The sequence below is a fragment of the Bactrocera tryoni genome, chromosome 5, assembly GCF_016617805.1.
Source record: "Bactrocera tryoni isolate S06 chromosome 5, CSIRO_BtryS06_freeze2, whole genome shotgun sequence".
NCBI classification, from domain to species: domain Eukaryota; kingdom Metazoa; phylum Arthropoda; class Insecta; order Diptera; family Tephritidae; genus Bactrocera; species Bactrocera tryoni.
In genome coordinates, this window is record NC_052503.1 from 37956403 (window position 1) to 37981186 (window position 24784).

A 24784-nucleotide genomic window follows, 5' to 3' on the forward strand; every position below is an offset into this window, starting at 1 on the left:
TAATACTGTTTAGTATATGATTGTCTTTCTGAAGTGCATAAAGTGCATCCGGCAATTTTTAAGATGAGTGAAATTATTGCCGAAACGTTCAAAATGTTTCCAAAAGGTCTTCGATGATAATTTTTTTGTTTTTGATTGGTACAAGTTAATGAAAGAAGGTCAAAGACCTGTTGATGACAAAGCAATTGGTGCTTGCGAATCGACGATTAACAGTCAGAGATCTTATTGGCGTCGTTAGAATATCTATAGAATTTATAAATAATGTATATAGAAGGGTCAGTGACAACCATTTTGGAAGACCATTTGGGCCTAAGAAAGGTGATAGCGCTATTGGTTCCAAAATCACTCATTTTTTTTAAAGAATGGCGATGCGTCGTCGTCGTCAGTAAAGCAATACTTTCCAACTATCGGGATGTCATGAAACGTACTATTACTGGCGATGAGACTTGGGTCTACGCTTACGACCCGGATACAGAAAATCAATCCACCAAATATCGCATCGTGAGCCGAAGATGAAAACATAATGTCAAATCAGGCCAAAAATCGATGATATGTAATAAAATTTTCCGATTATTGAGGTGTGGTGCACTCCAAATCCTTTCCGACGGGCCTAACTATCAACAAGGAAAACTATTTTCTTAAAAAGAGGCTGGAATTATGGTCCGACAACTTTTAGTTTTTGCCCCACAATATTTTACCGTCGCATACTGATTAATTTTTCGTGAGTTTTTCGCCAAATTTTCAAACAATATCGTACCACAAACACCGTATTCACCTGATTTGGCTCCTTGTGACTTCTGGCTATTCAGTAAACTCAAACGACGGCTCCGATGAAATCATTTTGAGTCAGTTGAAGACATTCATGTTTGTCTCAGTGTGACCCACCGAAAAATCACTTATTTTTTTAAATGTTGAACTTAACTAATCGGTCCGTTTTTTTTTATAAATAAAAATATTCATAATGAATATAAATTGATTTTTTTATGTTTATTTATTGGGTGTATAATATTTGTATAAAAGTTGTATAAATTGTTGACATAACATCTAAAAACAAGGTACCGTACGTATCTTCAAAACTCTTCCTTTGAGAGTGGAAACCAACAACACTATTCTGAGAAAAACGCGAAAGCGGCAAATGGTTCGCTCCGTTCCCCACTGTTTTCCCTTTCTACAAGAAACGCTGTAGCGACCGTATTAATTTGAATTTCGATTTCAAAATTTGAAGGAATGTTTTTTACAGTGTATATTATTCGATAATGCAACAAAAGAAACGATTTTTCGAAAATTTTACGCCGAGACAATACCTTAAACGTGAATTGCCACGCTCATCAAAGGCTATTCCGGATATTGCCTTAAACTACTGTTTCGAGGATTCGAAAAAACGTTTGAGAGAACGATATACATTTGAAAATAAATTAAGAATTTTTAAAATTTTGAACAAACTCTTACTACTTTTTACTCACAGTAGTATGCCTTCAGAGTATTCAAGAGCATTAGCTCTACAATTTCCACAGATTGGTATGCACTTTCTTGAATAATTTATGGGTTTAAGTATTACTATTGAATTTGAACGCTTCATATGCAATAGTTACAAATTTCATTTCTTGTAAGTATTTCCGAAATTTTCACAGAAGTTCAATTCCATAATTACCCATAGACAAACAATTTTTATTGCGATTTTTGTATGACAAGAGACAAGATGCATAATGAGCTCGGACTCTTTAATGAATTTTGACATTTACTATTACATCGCCAAACATTTTCAGTTTATAAATTAAAATAATATAGCTTATATATGTTTGTACTTGAAGGTCAATTGAAAGCAGAAAGGCACTAAACAACCGCAAACTAATTTAGATTAGTTAAATTGCACCGAAAAGTGTATTGTGGCTTATCCACATTCCACTAGACAAATGACATGAATAAAGTCAAAAGCCCAGTGCGAAAAGCTGACTGTCATGAAGATAAAATATACCCGTTCTGTACATTACTACTATTTATGTGATTAAATTTGTTATAGGATTGTAAAATATTTATTATATCCACGAAGTAGTATTCACCATCCTGGTAAGCGCATTTGGCATAAAAAAAATTATTTCGGGCCAGCTACCGCCGCGGCTGGCTGGAATAAGTTCTGGCCGAGAAGCTCAATTTTCGATCCCTTCTTGCAGAAATTGTGAGGACATACATATATCAGAAATAACGCGCCGAATATTATCCTCCAAGGCGTCAATCGTCTCGAGATTATCTACGTAGATAAGGGACTACAAATAACTAAACAAAATATAATCCAGTGGTGTGAAATCGCATAATCTTGGAGGCCAGGCCACAGACCCATGACGTTAGATAAAACTCGCTCACCAGTTTCCTTCAATAATTTGATTGTCCTCCAGCAGGCAGGAGGTAGAGTTTGTCCGCGGTCAGATTTGCCTGTCGTAAGAGGTGACTAAAATCTAATAAGCACTATGTTTGTTATTTGGCTTGCCTCGAAAATTCCGCTAGTCTTGTTAGAAAAAGTGCTATAATACTCAGCTTGAACTGATATAGACTTTAAATGATATTCCGTCTAATGAAAAGACATATGAAGTTCAGGCGACGAATGCCACCAGTCATTGAGTTTGATGAAGCTTAACTGATAGTAGCTAAATAAGGTCTGACCGACGACTTACTTGTACATATGTATATCTGGTTTCTTGGAGTTCGCTCAAATCTGCTCATTGGGTTTGGCCTCGTGGCAGGTAGAATTGCAAATTCAGTTCAGTCAGAATCGCACTGCAGCGGGGTGACGAACCCTCAGCACGACAGAGGTTTTAGGTAGGCCTAGAATTTGACCAAGGTGGAAAAGGTGTCCCAATTGGGACCAAATAATACTTGCAAAAAACACCTTTAAGCACTGTGAGGTAAGGTCGTTGTCGGCAGGTCATGTAAAAGCACAACGACTGTTGTTCCTTGATTATATCATATGGTGGTTCACATCAACATCTTCCGATTTAGACACGAAAAAGTCATTACTCATAGCTCCCTAGCATTCCGCATTGTTTGTAACATTTTAGATGGTTTAATTTTTGACGAAATCTGAACTAATGATGTCCTCTGCCCACATAACACACCAAACCGTGGCTTTTGAGGATGTAAAGGCGCTTGACCATCATTCGATGTCAAGACTTGCACGACTTAGATTTTGTAAGCCCTCGAACCAAGATTATATCTCAAAATATACCATAAAGTGTATGTACGCAGCTCCAATTATGTGAGGGCGGATGAACTTATTCGGGTCACAGCAGCAATAACGTCTTCGGTGTGCACTATACGGCGACTCTGAGCATATCCATTATCTTCTAGAGCAAACTTGGAGCAAAAAAAATCCATGTTTTCTCGAATTACCGACCCTGTCGGGGCGATTATATCAACCTAATATTGAACGCCACGCGATGCGTCACACGCACCATTATTTGGTAATAAATTTGCAAACGTTGTACTCGAGTCCGTACATTGTGAAATGTCAAACAAAATTGAGTATAAATTAAGTAACAGCTGTCAAAAAACCAGCAACGAAAAAAGAATTACCACACGTCTAAAAAACCCGTTAGCAGATTCGTTTTCCTAATGAGGCAAGGTAGGAAGAATTCAGACTGGACAACTTAACTTCGGAAAACGTGAAATAGCTGACAACTACTGAATTATTTTTTAGCACAGACTTTCCTGAAGGGTTTTGCCGTAAGTATCTACTTTTTGCCCCAAACCGCAATTTATTTCAGCTTCGTATTAAACGTGATTGGTGCTTGTTTATTTCGGGTGATTTAAAACTAAGCGGAGACAATTCGCAATTAATCGATAAATACGGGGCAAATTTTTTACTAAGCCACACTAACAAACCTACACAGCCACACAAATGAGAACGCCAATTAAAGTATCAAGAAACAAGTGGTCACCCACTACACCCAGCTACCTCAGTATTGAACAAGACTTGAATTTAATATTTTTCCTTAGTGCACTTGGCTTACACATTTATTTCCCCCGCTTTTGCAACTATTTGTAGATATTTATATACCCCAATAGGCATCCTCCACTACAAACCCACATGTGCCAGTTCCAATAAACATTTATTTATATTTTAAACTGAAACTGTAATTAACTGTACGTCGTAGCTTCCAAAAGTAATTGCGCTAGTACTTGTAATCTGGTCACACTGTAGCTTTTCCTTGTAGCCAAACTTAGGCACCGTTAACTAATTTCCTTACACCACTGTCTTAATTGGACTACGAACAAGAACTTTCTTGCATCGGCATATAAATTCTTCTACTTCCGCTGTCCAAGCCTAACTTTCCCAGTTTGTGTGATAAGCTTTGTCAGCAAATTGGAGCCAATTTCTCTAGTTATTTTCGGCTTTCAATAGAAGAGGCGACTAACTCCGGTGTTTTTTACAGGACTACGTGACGGTTTACGATGGCTACACAACACGTGACCCGGTCGTGTTGAAGTTTTGCGGCGGCGGACAAGCAGTGCCGGCAGCCGTGTCCAGCGGACCAGAGTTATTGGTGGAATTTACAACTTCACCTTTTGGTACATTCACAGGCACATCGTCACAAGTGTTGCCGCTCTACGGCTTTCAATTAGACGTATGGATTATTAAATTAGTCAATTGAATAACTTATACAACAAAATTGATTTCAGGTTGAAGTGATTTTCGTAGATGTCATGAGTCCCACGTATTCGAAGAACAAAAAACCGTGTGAGTTTTGGATACGCGGTGCTGGACGTGGCATACTGGAAAGCCCCAAACATTCATTGGCGCCGAATACCACTTGCCTATATCATTTACAAGGCATGGGTGTGTTTAAAACTTTCGATCATCTGAGTTTGTCGCGCCGCACAAGTGCACAAGGTATGAACCAACCGCTCTCACGTTTCAAGGTGTGGATCTCGATGATGAAATTCAACTTAGACCCGGAATTCGGACAGATGGATGAGACATCAGTAGGCGCGATTGGTGTGCTGCAAACACATGAGGATTGTAGTGGCATGCTGCGCATCTGGGACGGCGCTCTACGGGAGCCGCCGGCATGCAAAGATCTCAACTGGTAAGCGGAAAACTATTTACATGCGTTTCAAGTTATCATAAATACTATTGTTTTGCAGTGCCAGCGACGCACCTGCACATCCGTTAGTCTCACATTACAGTCACAACTCGACAAACGTTATTGCGCGTTATTGCCGTGGAACGGTACCACGCACCTGTGATCGTTCGAATATCAACGAGACCTATGCGCGACCATGCACGATATCCGAAAGTTATGTGTCAAGCAGCGATAGCATAACACTGGAACTCAAGAACACAGAGTCAACGGTATTGCGGTAAGTGTCAGCTATATGGCAGCGGGCTCCTCTACCGTATGCAGAAGTCTAAGTCGTTTCATTTACTTTTAGTCCACTGGAATTCAAATTGAAGTACGAATTCATCGATCTGCACCAAGACGGTCTGCCGCTTGCTGGCGGCGAGAACGATTGTAATCGCAAGTTCGTTAGCAGTCTTATGGATCGGAAAGACCCGGCAATCTTTCGCAGCGTGCGCAATATATTTCTCTTCGGGCGTGGCGGCACACGAAACTTGAAGTGCATTTACAAGTTTGAAGGTCAACGAGGTGAGCGTATACGCATTAAATTACGAAAAGTTACTACACTAAATAGGCCCTGCATGTCGCGGGTGGACGAGGACATAAATCGCTCCTTCTGTTACGGCGATACTAATGCACGCATTGAGGTGAGTCCATCGCAAAGTTAATGAAAACAGTTAAATTACTGTGGAATCATGTTTTTAGAAAGATATTAACTTTTTCAAGCGAAAGACCTGTGCTTTCTTAACATGTAATACCAATTTTCCAGATTTTTGAACGTCCTTATCACGACTCGATTTTGTTGCCGCGCGGTTGTCTATGCAATTCGTCGAACTCGTCACATCTACCTGTTGAATACACCTCAACCAGTCGGGATCTCGAAGTTCACTTTACTGCAATAAATATGACTACACTTGACGATCCGGACGCCATCAACTTCGAGGGCATGTTTGAATTCATCAAAGGACCAGCAAGCTGCAAAGACGGCCGACGCAAGTTCGGCCCAAGCGGCACTATCCACATGACATTCGGTGATGTGAGTGTGCTTTATCTCGGACTAATAAGACGATATTGTATTTTCATTATTTTCAATTCATTAGATGGAATGCCGCACGCGACCTTGGCTAATAGAACCATCCAATGGTAACAAATTTTTATATGTGCGTCTGAAATCAATATTCTTGCGTAAATACAATCCGAAGAAAGCATTGAATACAACCGTGGTGGGTACCAGTTCTTATCGTTGCGAAACGAAGGCGCGAGTTGTGCTTACAACTTCTGAAGGTAAGCCTAAAAATAATGTAAAACGAGTAGCATGGACCACCTAAACTTGTTTTTTCGTAACTATGAAATGCATTTTTTTTAGGTTTGACAATAACCGCGTGTCCACTGTCGCCAGATTCAAAGGCCTATGAGTTTGTGGAAATTTTCAGCGCTGGCTGGAATGAGCGCCCCATTTACTCAATTGCGAATCGCTCAAAGGCCATTAGTGTGGAGTATCTACGCCCTGAGAATGGCGATTTTACATTTAATTGGATGGAATTGGTTCCTAGACCAGTATTAAGTATTGCAGGTGAGCATAGCACTTACATATATATATTTGTATTGCCAGACAAAATTCTAATGTTTCTTCAACTCATGCAGAAGACTGTCAGTACAAGTGTTCCGAGCTCGGTGCTTGCGTCAATGCGAGCGTTTGGTGCGACGGCATTGTACACTGCCCTTCCGGAGACGATGAGACTTTCCTACAATGTTCGGCCATTATGAAACTGCCCACTGAGATATTGGCCACGTTGTGTCTCATCATTGTGCTGCTATGCTGTGCGTTTGCCGCCTTCGCATACAAGTGAGTGCCATCAGCCAGAACCCCGCTAAAGAGCAAGCAACAAAATCTCATTTAGACGTTTTGCTTTCCATTGCAGGAAAATCAAACGCAAATTTCGCGGATCATCGGTGCTGCAGACACGCCTCAAATCGTTGAGTTCTATGGACACTGCGGTACTGGAGGAGAAGGAGGTGATTTGCTGACAAAACGACAATTCTGTGCGATATGTTGAGATCGATCGTGTGACCACAGTCTGACCACTTTCGATTGCAACTTTAAAATTCGTGCAGAATTGTGCCCCGGAACTATTCAAAGTGTTGCCGAAAATGGCGGAGATACGAGTATTCGTTTAAAGGCGAAGCTACAAACAAACCACAAAACTAATACGAGTATGTGTGTACAACCCGATTCACCTGTTTTTATGCATTTGAATTTTATTCGAAAATTTCGTATGTAAGTTTTTACCCATCAACTAACAGTACATATTACCATATTACACAACTCTAGCTCTCGTCTTAACGCAATGATCCAATGATCTCTGTAATGTTTTCAATACAAGAAAATGCAAAAATATACTTTTTTACTACTCATTTTAAGCCGAAAATTAAGACAAGAATCAAACCCAGCAAATTTTTTATATAAATACGTGCATGTGTGTGTGTACAATGTGTAATCCTAGTCTAGCTATGTAAAGATGTACTGCAAATCACATTTATGAATGTATGTTTGTAGGCACACACGACTCTAAATGAAGCTTTAATCATAAAAATTATGTTAATGCGATCAGCAAACTTATATACTTAATCCGTGTAATAATCTTCTTGATTTTCAAACTGAGTTAACACTTATGTGAAGCAAGCTTTTGCCTTTACTAAGGTCGGGGTTGGACACAATAGTCCTTACGGTTGCACCGCACCCTCATCTATTTATCGTAAGGTTGAGTTTACATCCCTCTCATAGGAAAGGAGCGCTTCTGGCGAGTTCAATGAAAATCGGTAGTCGACTTTGTCAAAAACTAGCCCACTTTCTTTTGGTCTTTCTTATAGAACGTTTATTAAATTGCCAAGCAGTGATAACAATTTTCTTTCAGTTTTGATCAAAACCGTTTTGATCAATGAGCCAGATTCAGTTTTTTTTTCAAATACTAAATGATATTTCCATATACTCATGGTCATTTTGGAAAATTAGCCGGAAATATGAAAATAGTAAATAAAAAAATTGTACATGGATGGATTCAAAATATTTGTATACCCTGAACACATAATATACAGTTTGCCACGAAGCTTGTAACACCAAGTAAGGAACGCCGAAGATCCAATAAAATATATATGTAAAAGATCAGCATGACGAGCTGAGTCCATTAGCCATATCCGTATATTTTCATATACGCGAAGTATCGGTCTGAAATTTTTCTCATGACCTCCCAATAGCGCAGAGCTGTATTCAATGTAGAACTGAATTGTAGACGTCCCTCTTCCCTTATTCGGAGGCTCACGTCTTCAACCTGTTGATAAGGTAATATACCTGGAGCTTAGCCTTGATAGGAAGCTTTCATGGAGGACAAATATTGAGGAGAAATTAAAGAAGGCTATAGGCGAGCTATAGGGAAAAGTTGGAAAAACAAAACCAAAGGTTCCCGCTAACAGCGGAGTGGAAATGAGTCAGATATCCATTTAAGTAACGAGTTAGTTAAATTTTCATGCACTAAAAATTCTGATCAAACTTGATCAAAAGACTTTCATAATCTTATCTCTAATACTAAAGGAGTGATCGTAGGAGTTTTTGCTAAGTATTGTGCAATAGGTATTCTCCTCCATTACCAGACTGAAGCTGAAACATGTCGGCAGTCATATCTTCGGTGTACTAGGAGACGTAGCCAAAACTTACAATGACCGCCTCAACAAATTTGTGATTCGCTTAAAGCGCTTTGTCGATTTATGAGAGTCCCCACGCTACATTTTTATATGACTTCTAGGTACCGCAAAAAAAGATTTTTCAATAAGAGCGCTACAAAGATTTAGAATATCAATGAAATTCTTTATTCCAGTGAAAGTACATTCGATGCCATTATGTATGGAACTCGATTTCTTTTGCATGGGTACCAGGGACACTCTTGTAGAAGTCCAGACGCTTGACGTAGCCCCACAGAAAATATTCTAACGGTGTCAAATCGCACGACCAACATAACATGTTCACCAAATTTTGTCCTGTTGGAAGCACATATTGTCCAAGTCCATATGATCCAATTCGGCCAAAAAATATTCTATTACCATTGAGCGGTAGCGATTCCCAATCACAGTAACGTCTCGGTCTTGATCATCACGGAAGAAGTTCGGCTAAATGACGCCGCCGGCCCATAAACTGCACCAAACCGCAATTTTGTCAAGATGCAATGGTGATTCATGGAGTACTTGTGGACTGTTGCCTGACCAATAATGCATATTTTGTTTATTGACGAAGTCATTCAGCCAGAAATTAGCCTCATCGTGGAAAATAATTTTCGATGAAAATCCGGATACTTTTCAAGTAGTTGCTCAGCCAATTGACGAACATACGACAGTTCTGGTGGTAAAGCGGCTTCAATTCTTACTTCAATTTGATTTTGTAAGGATCAAGATCAAGATCTTTTCGCAAAATTCGCCAAGACGACGTCACAGAGATGCCCAAAGCTTGCGAATGTCGTGTAGGAGACTGATTTGGGTCTTCCGCAATTGATGCGCTAGCGGCAGCAATATTCTCGACACTACGGGCACTTCTTTGTCTCACGGAAACATTTGCCTGTACCTGTGGATTCAAATTTTTCAACTAGACGGTCAATTGTTGATCTGACAGGATGATTATGACGACCATAAATTGAACGTAGCCCTTTTAAAATTAAGGCCACTGACTCTGAATTTTGGTAGTAAATTTTAATAATTTCGACTCGTTGTTGGATTGTATATCTTTCCATGGTGAAATGGCAAACCTTACTGAAGAGAAATGTCAAAATAACGAGACAAGTATGGAGCCGTTTGCTGTGCCTATCGGTCTACTTTTATAACGTCCCTATTGAAAAACCCGTTACAAACTGAACGATAGGAATCAAGTGCTTGTATGGAATACTTTTTCGTCTGACGAGATATCTTGACGAAATCTTTCATAGCTTATTGGCTTAGATCTTGTTGTAATCTCGTAAAAGTTATTAGGATTGGATCACCATAACATAATGCTGCCATACAAACTGATCGATCGGTATCAAGTGCTTGGTTTTAGTAAAGCCTATGGAAAGTGGTTTTTCGTGAATCATGCTTTTAACAGTTTTGGATTATTGCCGCTAACGCGTTGCTATACCTCGACCCACCTCAGCTAACCCAACTCTATGTAAATTCACATGATAAACATTCTTAATTTAACTAGTACTACAATACTAATTCCAAGCTAATCTTTCAAGGCTCATCTTCCGATAATAAATTTGCATACCTTTCTGAAGCAAGTTAAGTATGTAACTCTTGTTCTGAACAGTATCCGTATGAAGATGTGGCGAATCCACGGGTGTCAAACCCCACCAAAATCGAAGATTTTAATTAAAATTCAGAAGAATTTATGAAGTAGCAACAATATTGAAAATATGTTGGTAGAAAAAATTCCCCCCGGCAATAAATGCTGAATTTTCCTCAGAAAGGAGAATTAAATAAGTTCATATAATTTAGCTGAATAAAAAAAAATCCGAACTATACAAATCATACCTACATACACATATTAATATTAAGTAGTGATAACTAACCTCCGGACTTCGAAAATGTATCGCTAACCCATTGTGAGGTCACATAAGTTTTAGGAACTCGTAAATAATCCCAGCATTTATTATGCGACGCACAACATAAACAATTAATTAGAAATGTTAGTAACAAAATCAGAGAAATAGTAATAAATATAATAAACAAAAACCAAATAAACAGATACGATTGCCCTGGTGCTAAAAACAAAAACAAAAACAAGAAAACAAACTAATAAAATAGAATTAAATTGTAAGCATTACATAATACTGAAGATATGAAACCGTTATTTGCGTTATGCAATTTGAAAGTGCAAAAAGAAAAGTTTTGCAAGCAAAAATAGGCAATAAATGTTTCTTCGCAAAGAGAAGAAAATTTTCAAATGAACGAGTCAAGCAAATGAGGTTTAAATAAAGGCAGTCATGTCTCCAGAGCTCGAATATTTTAATAATCTATGTATGTTTGTATGTATGGCAGTGTGCTGCAATAGCAACAACTCTGGCTGGTTGAATTTGCAAAGCATATAGGCCAAGTTCTTGAGAATTACTATATAAACGTAGACGTGAGTGATGTGTGTGCAGCCTGTGAAAAGACTTTTAATTGTTGTTCTAGTGTTAAGAATTATGAACTAAAACCAAAAAATACTTGTATTTATATATTTAGAAACTATGAGTATAATTTTTTAATATGAATCACGCATTGTAGCGCCTCTAAGTTATACAAGAAGTCACGAAATCACGTCATACTGAGTAGCAGACCATATACATAACTACATATACGAGTACATACTGCAGAGATACGCCGAAGACGCATGTTTTTCGAAAAAATTTCAGCGAATAAAAGACCATAAACGCATAACTGCCAAATCAATTTTTGTTGTACAGAATTGTTTTAGCTTTTTTTGAAATTTTTGATAAACTGCCATGATCGTTAAAAACAAGTAACAATAGCTGTTCTTAAGTTCGAATTTTAACCTTTTCTTTATTAATATTACACCGATGGAGTTGCATATCGACATCAAAACTTATAATTGAATATAAATGGAGTAAAACTATTTAATTAAGAACAGTGTCGCGACGAATAACTGTTACACAAGTTTTGATAAAAATCAGAGACACCATTTAAGACTTTGAAAAACAAAAATTTTAAAATAATTTTCCCACATATTTTTTTAGGTTTTAATCATTAATTTCTTGTTTTTTTTTTTTTGCCGGCCGTAAACGCTTGGGAAGGCAACGCAAGCAGCCCGCATGACCTCGTCGCGTATTTCTTTCCATATTTTCTTTAACCGTCTCTTAAAGGAGCCTGATTTAGAAGCTTAAAACAATCGATTTTTTTTTGCTTAAATCTCTTTAAAAATTAATCTAAGAATATGTCCCCAAAGTTTTAGAGGGGAATTTGAAATATTTTCAAAGCTAGAAGAAAAATAGTGACCGAGCGTCTAGCAGATATAGGAGCAATTGGGAAGAAAGCGAAAGCTTTGCGATTTTTCTTAATTGGCGGGCAGGATAGAAAAAAAACTAAACTTCGTATGGAATTTGGGCAAAGTTTGAACTATCATTAAATTATCTCCTATTTCTACTAAAAAAACTAAAAAAGTCAAGTTTGAACATATTTTTAAACAACATAAAATAAAATTTTTTTGGTCAAAAACCACTTTTTTCAATTTTTAACATTTTTTTTTTAAATTTTACATTTTTTCGGAATTTTTTTAGTTTAACTAGAAGATAAATTATTAAAAAATATGAATCTCTTTGAATTTTTTGTTCCCGATAGAAATTGCGACCTGCATCCAGCCCGCCGTTCGACAAATGCACATCCGAGATGCATCGGGCAAATGCTTCCCAAAGACAGAATATCAAAGATTTCGTGTCCAAAAAATTTGTGAATGATGTTTAAATATATAACTTTAAACCCAAGAAATTTTGCTTTTATCACTTATTTCTTTCCTTCCCAAAGAAATCCTCAAAAAATCGATTTTTTTAAGCCTCTGAAGCAGGCTCCCCTCTTAAACTCGTCTATCGGGAAGTGTTTTATGTTCGAAAAAAACATTCTTTAACATTTATTTTTTAAAGTTTATCTCTTTCAACTGTTGGCCGCGTCTCAGATGGTCCATCCATTGAGTTCAATTTTCGATGATTCATTCGAGCACATCGACTGGTAACTGGCCAATGACACGTATGATGTTTTGCTTCAAAGCCTGAGTCGATGCGGGATCGTGCGCATAGACTTTAGACAAATCCAAAGACTTATTATATATCCTCACAGGAAAAAGTCTAACGGTATGATATCACATGATCTTGGTGGCCAATCGACCGCCCCAAAACGTGAAATTATCTGCACACCGAAGTATTCTCTCAATAAATCCATTGATTGATGTGATGTGTGGGAAGTGGCCCCACAGTGTTGTAACCAAACATCGCCGAGATCACAAGCTTTAATATCAGGCATCAAATAGTCGGTTATCATGGCGCCATAACGCATAATTTTTAAAGAAATATGAACCGCCGATTCCCCCGGTCCACAAATCGTACCAAAACGTTGTTTTTTCTGGATGAAATGGCAGCTCTTGAAGCTCTTCAGGTTGTTCTTCGTCCCAAATGCGGAAATTTTGTCTTGTTTGCATACCCATTGAGCCAGAATGGGTCTCATAGCTGAACAAAATTTGACTCGAAAACGTGGGATCATCTTTTCAAGAACGGCTTCAGTTCTTGCACCAGCTGTAATAAGCACACTTTCAATTTAAGATCTCGACGTTAAATTGCGCCAATTCATTCCATACGTCAGTCAGAATTGCTGCGAACGGCGCCGAATCAACTCTCCACGTTCTTCGTATACACTCAACAATGTTTTCTTCACTGTGTGCTGGACGTGGTCTTTTCGGTCTCACGCGGGATCTGTCAAAAAAAGGCTATTGAAAAAAAATACCTCTACTAGGATCACCCCTTATAACTATGTGGCATGGGCAACATATGCTTTGTTAAAACATCCTATAAATAGTTTTCAGCGCTTATTGTAATTTTTTTTAAAGGAGGGACAGCTTGCCTTTTTCAAAATACAGTAATTCAATGTCAAGAAACCTTGAAAACCTCTTGCACATTAAACCGAAATATTTTAATACTTAACCTTATCCTTAGTTGTTTCCATAAAGCTTTAATATCGCACAGGTACAGGGGTTAGATGTGGTCAGAGACATGAAAAAATTATTTTGTTTTAAGTAAAAAGAGCATCATAAATTATGGTTTTTAAAGCAATTTGCTTCTTGCATTAATCGCTGTAAATTCAAAAATAATACGTTTATTAATAGATATTTTAAAAAGCTTCTGTGTTTTTTGTTTTTTGGAGCTAATTATTTATAAAAAATTGTAATTAAAAAACCTTAGATCAGGCAATAGTTTTTCATATTTTCTAAAATTTATATAAATTCCATTAAAATGGTATACCGATCAGTTTTCGAGTTTAGTTTTGAGTTTTGTAAAGCTTTCAGCTATCTGCTCTTGAAGGCCCTTTGCTAATCATCGAATAACTCGAAAAGTATTCATCGGATTTATTTAAAATTTTCAGAGTTTATTTTTAAGGCATTACACTTTAAGAAAATGAAAACGATCGATTTTTGAAAATTCTACTCTTAACCCTGCAATGTATTTACAGTTGCTTATAATATATGCACCATTATAGTTATTTTCATTGAATTAAAATTGAATTAAAACTATTAGCAAATATACAGTTGCCGTTTATTACCGTTATTGGTTGAGGATATACACTCCTTGGAAGTAAGCTTTTTTCAGCATTGATCTCATTTCTAGTATAGCGACTACAAAGGATTTAAAATATCAATTAAATGCAAAAATTAGGTTAAAATACCGGTTTGGAAATTGTGTTTCTTTATTTTAATTTTTTTTGTTTTTGTTTTTTATTAATTACGATTATCTGCATTACTATGTACATAATTTATACTGTTTTTATTATATTTATAATTTACTCCAATACTATTAAAAAATCTGAAAGATTTATAGTAAATGTAAACACTGCCTAAAGGTAATAAAAATCATAGCTTAAGTTGGGTGTTTTATGAAAAATTGTGAATGTCAAATAAATAAGCATAACTTTGTTAAGATATCAATTTACTATAGTTGGAGGCGTGAAAGAGTTTTCCTGTTAGATAATATGTTGAAGTATGTTAGCAAAATAAGTAGCAAATTTATATGCATATTTGAGTTGTAGCATTGGAGTTTATTTCTTCTTAAACTAAAATTAGACTTAAACGCATACATAATTACATATTGCATGCATACATAATTACATGAAATTTTAATCAAATACAAACATACGCAGACAATAAAATCACAAATTAAATACATATTTACGTTACTCTGTGAACTATTTTGAGGATAAGCGAATAAAATATTTTACTAAGCAAAACGCGATCTAAGAAAATACTTCAGATCAATACTGCATAAGAAATATATTTATTCTTAATGCTATTTATGAAATGGATAAAGGAATGAGATCAACTATGAATTTATTTTTTAGCAAAGTGTGATGGTGTCAATGTAGTAGTCATGGACATAAATCTCAACCTAAAGGAGAAATCACCTACATATACTGCTCAAAGTATATACATACTTACATATATATTTAATAACTGTAAGTCTACATATATAACACGATCATAAAATACAGCATTATTTATTAGAAAAAAAAAAAAACAAAATTAACATGAGGGCAACAAATAGTGCGAATAAAAGGAAATAAAGATATACGAAATGAACAAAACAACAAATCAAGCGTTCAATATGAAAATTATGTATTGCGCGTACTTGAAAACGCAGCAGAAAATTTAGTTGATTAAGAAATAATTCATTGTAATTAAAATATAAAACATAAACAAAAACGTTAAATCCAAATTTTAAACTTACAATTTATTAAAAACAAAATACACTAAATTTGATCAGTAATTTGCGAAAATAATCAAACAAAAATAAAGTTCATATTTAAACATACGAATATTTAGCGAGATTTTTTCAAACTTAGTGCAGTAAATTACAAAACAAAAAATATTAAATAAAATTAATAATAATTATTCAGAAAGTTGAAATCATATCATAAGAAATGAAATAAATAAAGAAATGTTTATAAAGAAAAATTGCATTTGCATATGGTTTAATATCAGTTGTTTAAATAGGTGGGGAACTGTGTATCCTCCGAAGGTGCGGGTATGGTAACACCACCGGTATCTACAGCTGGCTCATGCGGCAGTGAGTCAATACTTTCAATTGGCAAGAAACAATCAGCAGACATCTGAAAAAGTTATGGAAAATAGGGTACATACATACATATACAACTATTGACAAAGGGAACCTCATTTTTGTTCCGTAATTTGTGTAGATTCTTCGAAGTGCCGGAGCGAGTCGCATCCATAGAGTCTGAAAGATGAGATATGATTTTAAACATCTATAGCAAAGGCCAAGCATGTTTAAGGTATATACTATACACCAGTCCAACGAAAACCAACCTTCATGATTAACAATTAAGCCTTTGAGATGATCACTTTTGTGCGCCTGCAAACGTTCTGAGCTGATGGTAACATAATTGCATAAGTCACACGCAATTTTTTTATATTCCTCTGAATGGTTCAAACGCATGTGTCGTTTATATGCGTTGGTTTGAATGCAGGTGAAGTCACAGTGTGCGCATTTTAATTTTTCCGCCTTCAATAATAAGAAATTTTATAATATCCATCTCTTGTTTACATGAAACTCAATTACCTTTTCATGACGTAGTTGATGCTTATATAACACGCTGGGATCTCGAGTCGAAAATTTGCAGACCTTACAATGTAGTGGCTTTTCGCCAGTGTGTTGGCGCATATGGATCTAAAGCAAAAATAATAAATGCGCATACTGGCACAGAAAAAATATTTATACATACAATCAAACTGGCCTTACGCGCCATTTTTTTGCCACACACATTGCAAATAAACGGTTTAATTTTATTATGCACGGCTTTTACGTGTTTTGAAAGTGTTTTACCATTTACAAATTTGCGACTACAGATTTCACAAGTCTTCTCAGCATAATACTTATTTTTATTGACCGGGGCTGCTTGAACCACATTCAAATCGCAATTCTTCAAGTCTTGCTGTAAACGCTTGCGCTGAACTGCGCGAAGAGAGCGTAGTACACGCATTCGCCACTTTTTGTGCGCCCGCATGTGACGCCAAACGAGCACTGTAAGTAAATGTATAAAAATATGCATATACAATTTTAATCGCAAAAGCAAATTCTTTACCGGACGCATGTGCTTTATACTCGCATTGTGGACATTGTAATAGATCCACATCTATTTGATGTGCTTTCCACAGATGTGCCGTGCAACGTCTCCAATTTGTCAGCTCTACACTACACTCATAGCATTTAAACTTTTGAGCCGCATTCGGGCAAGTGTGGCACTTGATATGCAATGCAAGTTTCGCTTCGTTTTCAAATTTGTAAGGGCAGGAATTTTTTACGGGGCATCTGAAATTTTAAGAAATTTAAAATGGTAGACCCATAATTTTGCACATTATTTACATATATGTATACCCCATAATCATTTTTGAACGGAGCACAATTCGAAAGTTTTTAAATGGCATTGGCCGTATTTCCACTTTCACACAATCCTCTTTTTGTGATTCGATTTGGAGGTTTCGCAATTCATCTGACTCCTCTACCCCAGCAGTCTGACAATCTTTATTAGTTAGTTCTACAGATTTTCCCTCTGTCGAAGGGCTTTCTGCAACTCTTAGTGTACATTTGTGGTATTCAATAAAATGGCCTCGTAAGTCCTCGATCAAAGTATATTGCCGAAAACAGATATTGCAAACATAGACAATCGAGGAATCCATACTTGCAACATTTGATCTCGTTCCTGCATAACCTGAATAGCAATCAATTCCGTCTACATTACTCATTCTCAAAAACTTTCATCAGCTTTAATTTTATTTTTATTATAAATTTATGTAGCTAATATACCAATACAATTATTGAAAGAGGAACAACAACAATAGAAATATTTACGAATGCCTCGTAAAGAGAGAACAATAAACAATAAACGAACAGTTTTTTCAATACTCTTTTCCATTCTTTCTTTATAGCAATTCACAATAAGCGCTGGTCGAAGTTCCGAAAACTTAAACTAATCAGACTAGAAAAACAGTTTCTGTTAATTTAGATATATCTGTTGTTGTTGTAATGCCCAAAAACCAAACGAAAGTAATTTCCAGGAATAGTGCCGAGTTGCCAGTCCTTGGCCGGATAAAAATCCGTGCCCGAATGCTAGAAACCGACTTTCGTGAGAACGGCTTGGAATTTAAATATTTCGTGGTGGCACCGACTTAATTAGAGTGAACTATTTTGGCAAAAAACCACAGAATTATCGCCGTTTATATGAAACTTACAATTACTAAATATATTATGATAACTTACTATCTAAAGACATAAAAATATCACTATTACGAATTTATATGAGAATTACATTAAATTAAATTATTATTAATTACTTTAAGTTGAAATTAATAAAAATTGCTGTTGAAATATTTTATATATCATGTGCACACATTTCGTAGGAATACCCCTCCTCATTCATTGCAGCATTGCCAACCCATAGTAATTCGACATAACAAAAAAATTAAATTACTTCAAATGTCAAATAAACATTTCAAACATCAACGTTTTCCTTAACATATTTGTCTCTTTCTAGCATTTGCTGATTTATTTTGACAAAATATAGCAAGCCAGACATTACTGTGGTTGCTGTCATTGGAAAAGCGAAAATTCAACCACCGAAAAGAACAAGGCAATAAGACACAAAGTAATTTTAAACTATTCGCAATTGGCAGATTATGAATTTTTAGTCAAATCATTCGTTTATATATTTGCTAAATCGTTACCTTAGTTATCGAATTCATAGCGATGGCCAGTGCATTGGAAAATTATGTTAACAATGTGCGGACAAAAAGCAGCGAAGGTGGGTTACAATGCACTTCTCGAGACGGTGCAAACCACACCGTTCAAAGGCGTAGCATTAGAAACCGGCAAAATAAGTTTATTACAGATGTTTTTCTAACTAGTTTTGCGCATTGATTGTAATGTCTTCAAACAGGAAATTTTCGCATTATGGTAGAGCAATTAAATGAATCTGTCGATATACTCTCACGTTATTGGGATTTGCTAGATAATGTCCTGGAGACACTAGATTTTCAACAACATTCGCTGGGAGTGCTGTATGTCTTGCTAGTCAAATTCAATGGCGCTGCGGTTTGTTTATGAATATTTGCATATTTTATAAGCTAATGCGAACGCTTTTCATTTGTAGAATGTGAATGCTGATCTACCACAATTGTTCACTCTATATAAAGATTTTATCAGTCAATGCAACGGCGAACAAGTGCGATATGCTACGTATACTTGTAAGTGCTGAAAGCTTAACTCTTATATTGAAACATTAATATATAATTACAAATCTTTTCTCATAAAAATATATATTATAGACTATGATCTATGTCACATGTTTACGAGCCTTATCGTTGATCATCCACACTGCATTCAGGGAATTAAAGTGGTTGCACAAGCCATCGAAAAGATACGTCTGTGTGACTCACAGCAAACCAGCATTCACTCTGATCTCTGCCAGCTGAGCTTGAAAGCGAAGTGTTTCAAAACCGCACTAAGCTTTCTAGATGTTGATATAACCACCATATCTACGGCATCTGAAATTCGAGGGCAAAGCTCGGCTGTGAGTAATACACAATAATAATTAAATTATAAATGAGTTCTATATGTATGTATATGGTATTTATCAAATCTAATTTCTCGATTACCCTTAGGATACCAATAATGATGCCAAATATTTTCTTCTCTACTATTACTATGGTGGTATGATATATACTGCTGTTAAAAACTTCGATCGGGCCTTGTATTTCTTTGAAGTGTGTATATCCACTCCTGCTGCGGCAATGTCACACATAATGTTAGAAGCTTATAAGAAATTCGTGCTGGTTTCACTAATTCTACACGGAAAGGTAGGTGCTGCCATTAATCAACTTCTTTTGTATCTTATATCTTTTGTACTTAAGGTTCTACCAATACCAAAATCGTCTGCGCCAGTGATTTCGCGGTTTATGAAGCCTCTCGCGCAGTCTTATCATGACTTGGCAACCGCTTACGCGACATCATCCAGCGACGAACTACGAATAATTATGAACAAATCTAGCGAAACCTTTATTCGGGATAAAAATATGGGTTTAGTAAAACAGGTATTAGCTAACAACTGCATACTTATGCATATTTAAATTATTAATTAAAATTTATTGCAGGTTGTAACTTCACTTTATAAGAAAAATATACGGCGGTTAACCAAAACGTTTTTGACGCTCTCCCTTTCGGATGTTGCTAGCAGAGCCCAGCTGGCCGATGCGGCCGAAGCGGAAAGATATATTTTCAATATGGTTGGTTTTTATACAATGAACATAGTAACGCAACTGCTTCGAACTGTTTTTGTGTTTTTTTTTTTTTTAAGATAAAATCTGGCGAAATTTACGCAACTATAAACAAAAAGGATGGCATGGTTGTTTTTAAAGATGATCCTGAAAAGTATAATTCTCCCGAAATGTTCCTTAAAATTCAGAAAGATATGGCACAAACGATGGACTTAATAAGGCAAATTAACAAAATGGAAGAGGACATTTTACTCAACCCAATGGTAAGATTGTGAACTAATATAATTGCCATAAATGAAATTAGTTGTTATAATTTGTGTCCTTGAACTATATTCATCTCACTTTTATTTTCAGTATGTCAAGAAAGCTTTAGGGAACCAGGAGGATGAACTAACGTCTCAGCATCCAAAATCATTTTCTGGGTAATTATGGCAACTGTTATTTAAAATTAGAATCAAATCTTAAAATCTACAATGATATTTTTAGTGATCCAACGGATTGATGATATATCAAAAGCAAATTTACTGCAACTGCAACTGCGCTTTTGTCAAACGAAAAAATGTCCGGAATCTACTTCATCTGCTTCGTGCTCAAATGCATTTCTTCTGTATTGAACAAAGAATTTGCCAGCAGCAAAACTTTGCCTATTAAGACCTATTAAAGAATTGTTTTTAAATTCACATTTTAAAGTGTATTATTATTTATAATTATTTTTTTTTATGGAAAGAAGAAAGGCAAAGGTACTTAATATATTTCATATATGTATGTACATATTCTCGCTTAACTGTAAAACAGATCTGGAAACTCTCGTGCGCGGAAAAACTGCCAAATTAGCAAACTTTAAATATTTACGCAAATGAACTTATTCCTGACTACAATTGACTTGCTTATAAAAAATTGTCACCTCGTCATGGTTCCAGAAAATCCGTAACTTCCTCCAAAAAGGCATTACAAGATACCAACGGCAACACCTGTGTGAAATGGCCCCAAACTTAGGAGAGACAGATGTTATTGTTGCAGTTGTAGTGACAACCCAAACCATGTTTTGGGGAAAGTGCAAAAATCAATTGTCATAAAGATTACTGGGGTACAGGAAACGGGCTGTTTCGACGGCCAAGGGCCAGAGAGAGAGGGGTGGGTGGGATTATCGGTGCATGCAAAAAGGAGGAGAGTTATTATCATGCAGAGACGCACGCAGATGGGTGGTGTTTCGACTTTAAAGACACCATTCACTAGAAAGGAGTCCTTGAATGTGTTGATGGCTCCGCTGTGAATGGCGTCAGTACTTGTCTGAAGTTTCTTGCGACCGAAATCACGTCAGTATAATTGTGTTAAATTCGTCAACGTATTGTAGTAATGTTCTCTTGATGTCCTTAGGAGGCTTTTGCTTTAATGATAACAACAAGAACTTCTCTGGCCGTTGCGTTGAGTGTTAAGCTATTCTAGAGCCCGCATAAAGGCCTAGTTTTAACAATTTATTCTGAAAATAGAAAAAAAGGCATCGAGCTTCTCAGTTTTATACCCTAAACAGAAAACTTCAGAAAACCAACAAATATACTTATACATATGACCGTTTCCACGACAGTCGGGTCTAAGTAACCGGACATTACTTTCGGAATGTTTTTTGCCGCTACAACAACAACAACTTATACAAATGATCAGTGTGATGAGCTGAGTCTACTTAGCTCACCTCACTATCTGCTGATTTGCTTCTTATTTTGTCGGAACCACGGATATCGGATCTATAAGATAAAATTGCCCTACAAAATGATCGAGCAAACCCAAGACCTTGTGTGGAAAACTTTTTTTGTTCACCTAATGATAAAAATTTCGGGCGAAATTTTAATATTCTTATATTGACTCGGATTTTATCTGGCCAACGGGAGTTATTTCGACGATCTAACCCTGTTTGAATCTGCAAGTTATAGGTTATGTTATAAACAATCGGCCGAAAGCACCAAAATTCAATTTTAGAGTATACTATATGAAAAGTTCTGACTAGTTTCAGATGGCATGCAAAGTAATATTTGTACAAAGTATTGTTCTGATAGTCTCATTCGAACCTGACTTACATATATTCCAATTTCGTGCATTTGCATAGCTTTTAATGATAACAGAGGATAACGTTTTCACCATTGTTGGTGGTTTAATAATTTTGTGACCAATTTTAAATACAGTTACTCCTCCATACTATGACTCCCTTCACCAAATTTCTATTTTGTAATCTTAAACTTAGTTATTTTTAAATTGTTTACAAACAGGTATCTGGAAATCAATTCGTCTCGCCATACTGATTATTTAGTATACATTGTAACAAAAAATTTCCCGGAAACGCAAAATATTTAATTATTCATCAATATTCATTTTATCGCTTTCAAATTAATCCCCACCGGATGTAATACATTTATACCAACGATTTTTCCAGTCTTCGAAACACTTTTCAAACGCACTTTTTGGGAAGGCTTTCAGCTCCTTCAGCGAATTTTATTTTACCGCTTCGATCGACTGAGAATGGGTTCCACACAGCGGCAATTTCAGTTTGGGGAACAAGAAAAAATCACACGGAGCGGAATCTGGTGAATACGGTGGTTTGAAAAAAATTCAGCTTTATCGAGATGAGTCGAGCAAGAACGCGTTTCATACCCAAAATATATACCAAAATCATTTGAACGGACTCGCGAGAGATGGCGAGCTCTCTTTCCATCTTTCCAACACTTGCCCAACAATTTTCCTTCACCTTTCTGAAATGTTCAACAGTTGAATAGACTGAATATCGTCCAGAACGAGGCATGTCTTCAACTATGTCTCGATTGTCTTTGAAGGCTTTATACCACTCCTAGGCTTGTGTTTTCGATAAAACTGAATCACCGTAAGACTTTAGCCAACTTAACAAAATACATTTTTGGAAGTATCATTTTCCGGAGAATTTAATTATAATTTCCGGGTGATTTTTTGTCACAATATATAATATATCCATACCTTTCTATTTGTTCCAGGCGTTACAAACCGTTAAACTATTAAATTAATAACGCTAAGAATTAAAAAAAAAAAATAGATCGAAAATGGTGAATCAATACCAGCATCAAATCTTACTGATGTAATTAAAAGGTTACAGTGACGGAAGAATAATTCTTAATGAGTAAACAGTAATGTAGAAATGGCGAATTATGGCATGATTGTATGAGGCTATATGTGAAAATAAATTTCCGTTAAGCATTCTCCTTCTTCTTTGGCACTACACGAAACTTCGTTAGTTGCCTCTATCCTTTGCGAAGTCAAGCCAGTTGTACCTCCCAAATGCAGACAGGTCGCTATGCACTTGCTTCCGTTATCCACCTATGGGTCTCGAGTCGAAGGAGCTTTTCACTGGAGTATCATCTGTCATGCGAACGCCATGATATAGACATCGCATTCGTTGATTTTTTTGCGCTTAACTACATACATACATATGTATATACATATCTCCGTATAGCTCATTCAGTTCGTGACTCCATCTTCTTCGATACTCATCGTTAACACGGACGTCTCCAAGGATCTCTCGAATGTTCCAAGTGTCTCATCTAGGGTGCTTATCGTCCATGTTTCTGCGCCGTTTAAAAGGACGGAAATAATGAGATTTCAAAGTAGAACCTGTTACCAAGGAGTTATTCCACGACTGATTTACAGGCTTAGATTATTGGTGGAATTTATGCTGGTTCCAAGATATACAAAGTCGTTAACTTTTTCAAAAGTTTGTCGCATCCAGGTGCTTTATCTTACTCTCGTTCACCACAACCTCTTTCGCTTCTTTTTTTGGCTTGAAAAATTTGCGCTGACGGCTCTGTTGGTAGGCCTACGATATCAATATCATCTCCTTTAGAGTAGATAATGCCACTACGGTTAAGATTAGCGGCTCGTATCACTCATTCCAACTATATTACAAAAAAACCCACAGGAGAGAATCACCCTGTCTAAAATCTCGTTTGATATCAAATTGCTCCTAGAAGTCTTTCCCGATTTAAACGAACGGTTGTGCTTAACGTCATTCGGCATAGCCGTCTGACTGTCACAAATATACTAATTTTAGTGATGGCGTCGAATAGACTGCTCCTATCAGTGCTGTCGAAAGCAGTTTTGAAATCGACAAAAAGATGATACGTGTCGATCTGTTTGTCAATGGTCTTCTCCCTGATTTTACGCATTGTCAAAATCTGATCTATAGTGGATTTACCAGGTCTAAAGCCACACTGATTGGGTTATTTGCAATAGGCTTAAGTCTTTCACACAATACTGTCGAACGAACCTTATATGCAATATAAAGAAGACTGATTCCGTGTATAAACAAGAACTGCGGTATTCGCATAGTTATTGCAACAGCAATTTATCGCTTTACTTTTAACACGGTCAACTATCTTCCCAAAAAGGTTGAGAGAGGTACATACTTCCCGCCACCATCCAAATGGGGATCTCCGTCTTTCTTGTTGACTTATATAGTATATCGGTTCTTATGTAAGAAATAGTGTTTTCTTGAAATTAAGTGATTACAATATACTTTGGTTCGGAAAGGGATGCAATCGGTTCGCACCTTCCTCTAGCTCCAATATACCCAATATAATGTTTCCCGTCTATGGAT

At 36.4% G+C, this 24784-nt stretch overlaps 3 protein-coding genes across 7 annotated transcripts in view; 2 read left to right on the forward strand and 1 right to left on the reverse strand.

Annotated features, from left to right (window-relative positions):
- Positions 1-9231, forward strand: part of LOC120777186 — a 181052-nt gene extending 171821 nt beyond the window's left edge. For 2 of the 4 annotated variants that reach the window (XM_040108352.1, XM_040108354.1), the window contains 9 exons: positions 4428-4619; positions 4675-5081; positions 5140-5355; positions 5428-5761; positions 5884-6150; positions 6215-6398; positions 6481-6687; positions 6759-6960; positions 7016-9231. In XM_040108352.1, the coding sequence (XP_039964286.1) occupies positions 4428-4619; positions 4675-5081; positions 5140-5355; positions 5428-5761; positions 5884-6150; positions 6215-6398; positions 6481-6687; positions 6759-6960; positions 7016-7142 (2136 nt within the window). In that variant the 3' untranslated portion in view covers positions 7143-9231. The remainder of the gene's footprint in view (positions 1-4427; positions 4620-4674; positions 5082-5139; positions 5356-5427; positions 5762-5883; positions 6151-6214; positions 6399-6480; positions 6688-6758; positions 6961-7015) is intronic. The other 2 variants (XM_040108353.1, XM_040108355.1) reach the window with 1 other exon arrangement.
- Positions 9232-15629: 6398 nt separating this feature from the next.
- LOC120778418 (zinc finger protein 583) lies at positions 15630-17722 on the reverse strand. Of its 2 annotated transcripts, none has more exons than XM_040110202.1 (7): positions 17279-17722; positions 16986-17212; positions 16626-16924; positions 16463-16570; positions 16210-16405; positions 16056-16120; positions 15630-15995 (listed from the first exon to the last, which is right to left on the reverse strand). In XM_040110202.1, exons 1-7 carry the CDS (start codon positions 17644-17646, stop codon positions 15864-15866), a joined length of 1395 nt encoding a protein of 464 aa, XP_039966136.1. In that variant the 5' UTR covers positions 17647-17722; the 3' UTR covers positions 15630-15863. The 2 variants fall into 2 exon arrangements, with proteins under 2 accessions (XP_039966136.1, XP_039966135.1); XM_040110201.1 differs by having other exon boundaries at positions 17267-17722.
- A 742-nt stretch (positions 17723-18464) lies between these two features.
- Positions 18465-20854, forward strand: LOC120778567 (COP9 signalosome complex subunit 3). The gene is made up of 10 exons (XM_040110431.1): positions 18465-18701; positions 18837-18991; positions 19050-19143; positions 19225-19469; positions 19561-19755; positions 19810-19989; positions 20050-20181; positions 20253-20435; positions 20527-20594; positions 20659-20854. The coding sequence occupies exons 1-10, from the start codon at positions 18647-18649 to the stop codon at positions 20672-20674; spliced, it is 1323 nt and encodes a 440-aa protein (XP_039966365.1). The 5' UTR covers positions 18465-18646; the 3' UTR covers positions 20675-20854.
- The last annotated feature ends 3930 nt before the right edge of the window (positions 20855-24784 follow it).